At 45.1% G+C, this 1635-nt stretch overlaps 1 protein-coding gene across 1 annotated transcript; it reads left to right on the top strand.

Moving 5' to 3' along the window:
• Window positions 1-362: 362 nt before the first annotated feature.
• On the top strand, window positions 363-1337 carry LOC143658077 (olfactory receptor 2A12-like). The gene has a single exon (XM_077130421.1). It carries the CDS (start codon window positions 363-365, stop codon window positions 1335-1337), a length of 975 nt encoding a protein of 324 aa, XP_076986536.1.
• The last annotated feature ends 298 nt before the right edge of the window (window positions 1338-1635 follow it).

Here is a 1635-nt window from a genome sequence, read left to right as displayed (position 1 = left end):
TGAATTTCCTCTTAATAAGAATTCCTGTCATACAGATGAAGGCATATTCTACTCAGTTTGACCATACCTAAACAGGATCTTAGAAGATCCTATTCATAAATGAGGTCAAACCCTCAGCAATGTGGATGAAAATTAAGCACATCTTTGGGGTGCGTATTTCAACCCATGGTGGGTATTATTAACTGCATTTTATGGATGAAGAGACTGAGGCTCAGAGATGTTAAGTAACTTGCTCAAGATTACACAGAATAGTGGGCACAGAATTAAAATTCAATCCAGTTTGCCTCAAGAGTTCATATTCTTGCCAGGCTATCACACTTTAATGACATCTATATGATTGTGATTCTCTTGTAGACCTCATCATGTGGACATTCCCACGGGAAAATCAAAGCTGGGTTTCTGAATTTATCCTCCTTGGCTTCTCCAGTGACCCAACCTCCAATGGGATCCTCTTCATTATCTTTCTTCTCCTCTACCTGAGCTCAGTTCTTGGAAATGGACTCATTATCACCCTGATCTGCCTGGCCTCACATCTCCATACTCCCATGTACTTCTTCCTCTGTATTCTCTCCCTGCTGGACATGGCCTATGTCACAACCACTATACCCCAAATGCTGGTACACCTTCTTGCTCTCCACAAAACTATTTCCTTTGCTGGCTGTTGGCTGCAGATGTATGTGTTTGGTGCCCTGGGTCTGACTGAAAGCCTCCTTTTTGTGGTCATGGCCTATGACCGATACATAGCCATTTGCTACCCACTACATTATACTGTTATCCTTACCTGGAACCTGTGCATGCAGCTGGCAGCTGGGACTTGTGCCTGTGGGTTCCTTTTCTCGCTGATCCATACCTTTGTCACCATGAGGCTGCCCTATTGTGGGCCCAACATCATCAACCACTACTTTTGTGAAGGCCCCTCAGTTCGGAGCTTGGCTTGCATGGATACCCACCTCATTGAGATGGTGGACCTGGCCATCAGTGTCTTTGTGGTTGTTGCCCCAATTTCCCTCATTCTAGCCTCCTATGTACGTATTGCCCTGGCCATTCTCAAGATCAAATCTACCCAGGCCCGCTGCAAGGCCTTCTCCACCTGTGCTTCCCACCTGACTGTGGTCATATTCTTCTATGCTCCAGCCACCTACATCTACATGAGACCCAACTCCAGCTACTCACCTGAGCGTGACAAGCAGATCTCATTGTTTTACAATGTTCTCACTGCTCTGCTTAACCCTGTGGTCTACAGTCTGAGGAACAAGGACATCAAGGTGGCTTTTTTCAAGGTGATGGGGTGTGGTAAGGTGGTCTGTGAACTGGGAGTCAAGAGAGGCATGAGGTAGAATGCCCAATGTCTTTAGATTTATCCAGTCATCATTGTGCATCTGAACAAACGCAATACTTTGTTAGTGGAACAAATGTAGTATATGGAATCAACGTGGCAAGTCTTTATCTCCTTGCTTCGTTGTGGTGCAACAACAAACAACTCCACAACCTCTGTGGCTTACAACAGCAAACTTTCATTTATTACTCATACTCCACATCAGTTGTAAAGTGGCTGAGGCTTTCTGCAGTCTTAGACAAAAGCCCCTATCTGACACATGCCATTTTGTTACAAAGGAACAGGAAACATGGCCCCAA

This window comes from Tamandua tetradactyla, chromosome 2 (genome assembly GCF_023851605.1).
Source record: "Tamandua tetradactyla isolate mTamTet1 chromosome 2, mTamTet1.pri, whole genome shotgun sequence".
Classification (NCBI taxonomy): Eukaryota; Metazoa; Chordata; class Mammalia; order Pilosa; family Myrmecophagidae; genus Tamandua; species Tamandua tetradactyla.
Note: the sequence above shows the minus strand (reverse complement) of the source record. Positions and strands in the feature narration are given on the sequence as shown.

Bases quoted from the DNA above. Each gene is read 5' to 3' on its own strand.
- LOC143658077 (XM_077130421.1), top strand. From the start codon at position 363: ATGTGGACATTCCCACGGGAAAATCAAAGCTGGGTTTCTGAATTTATC.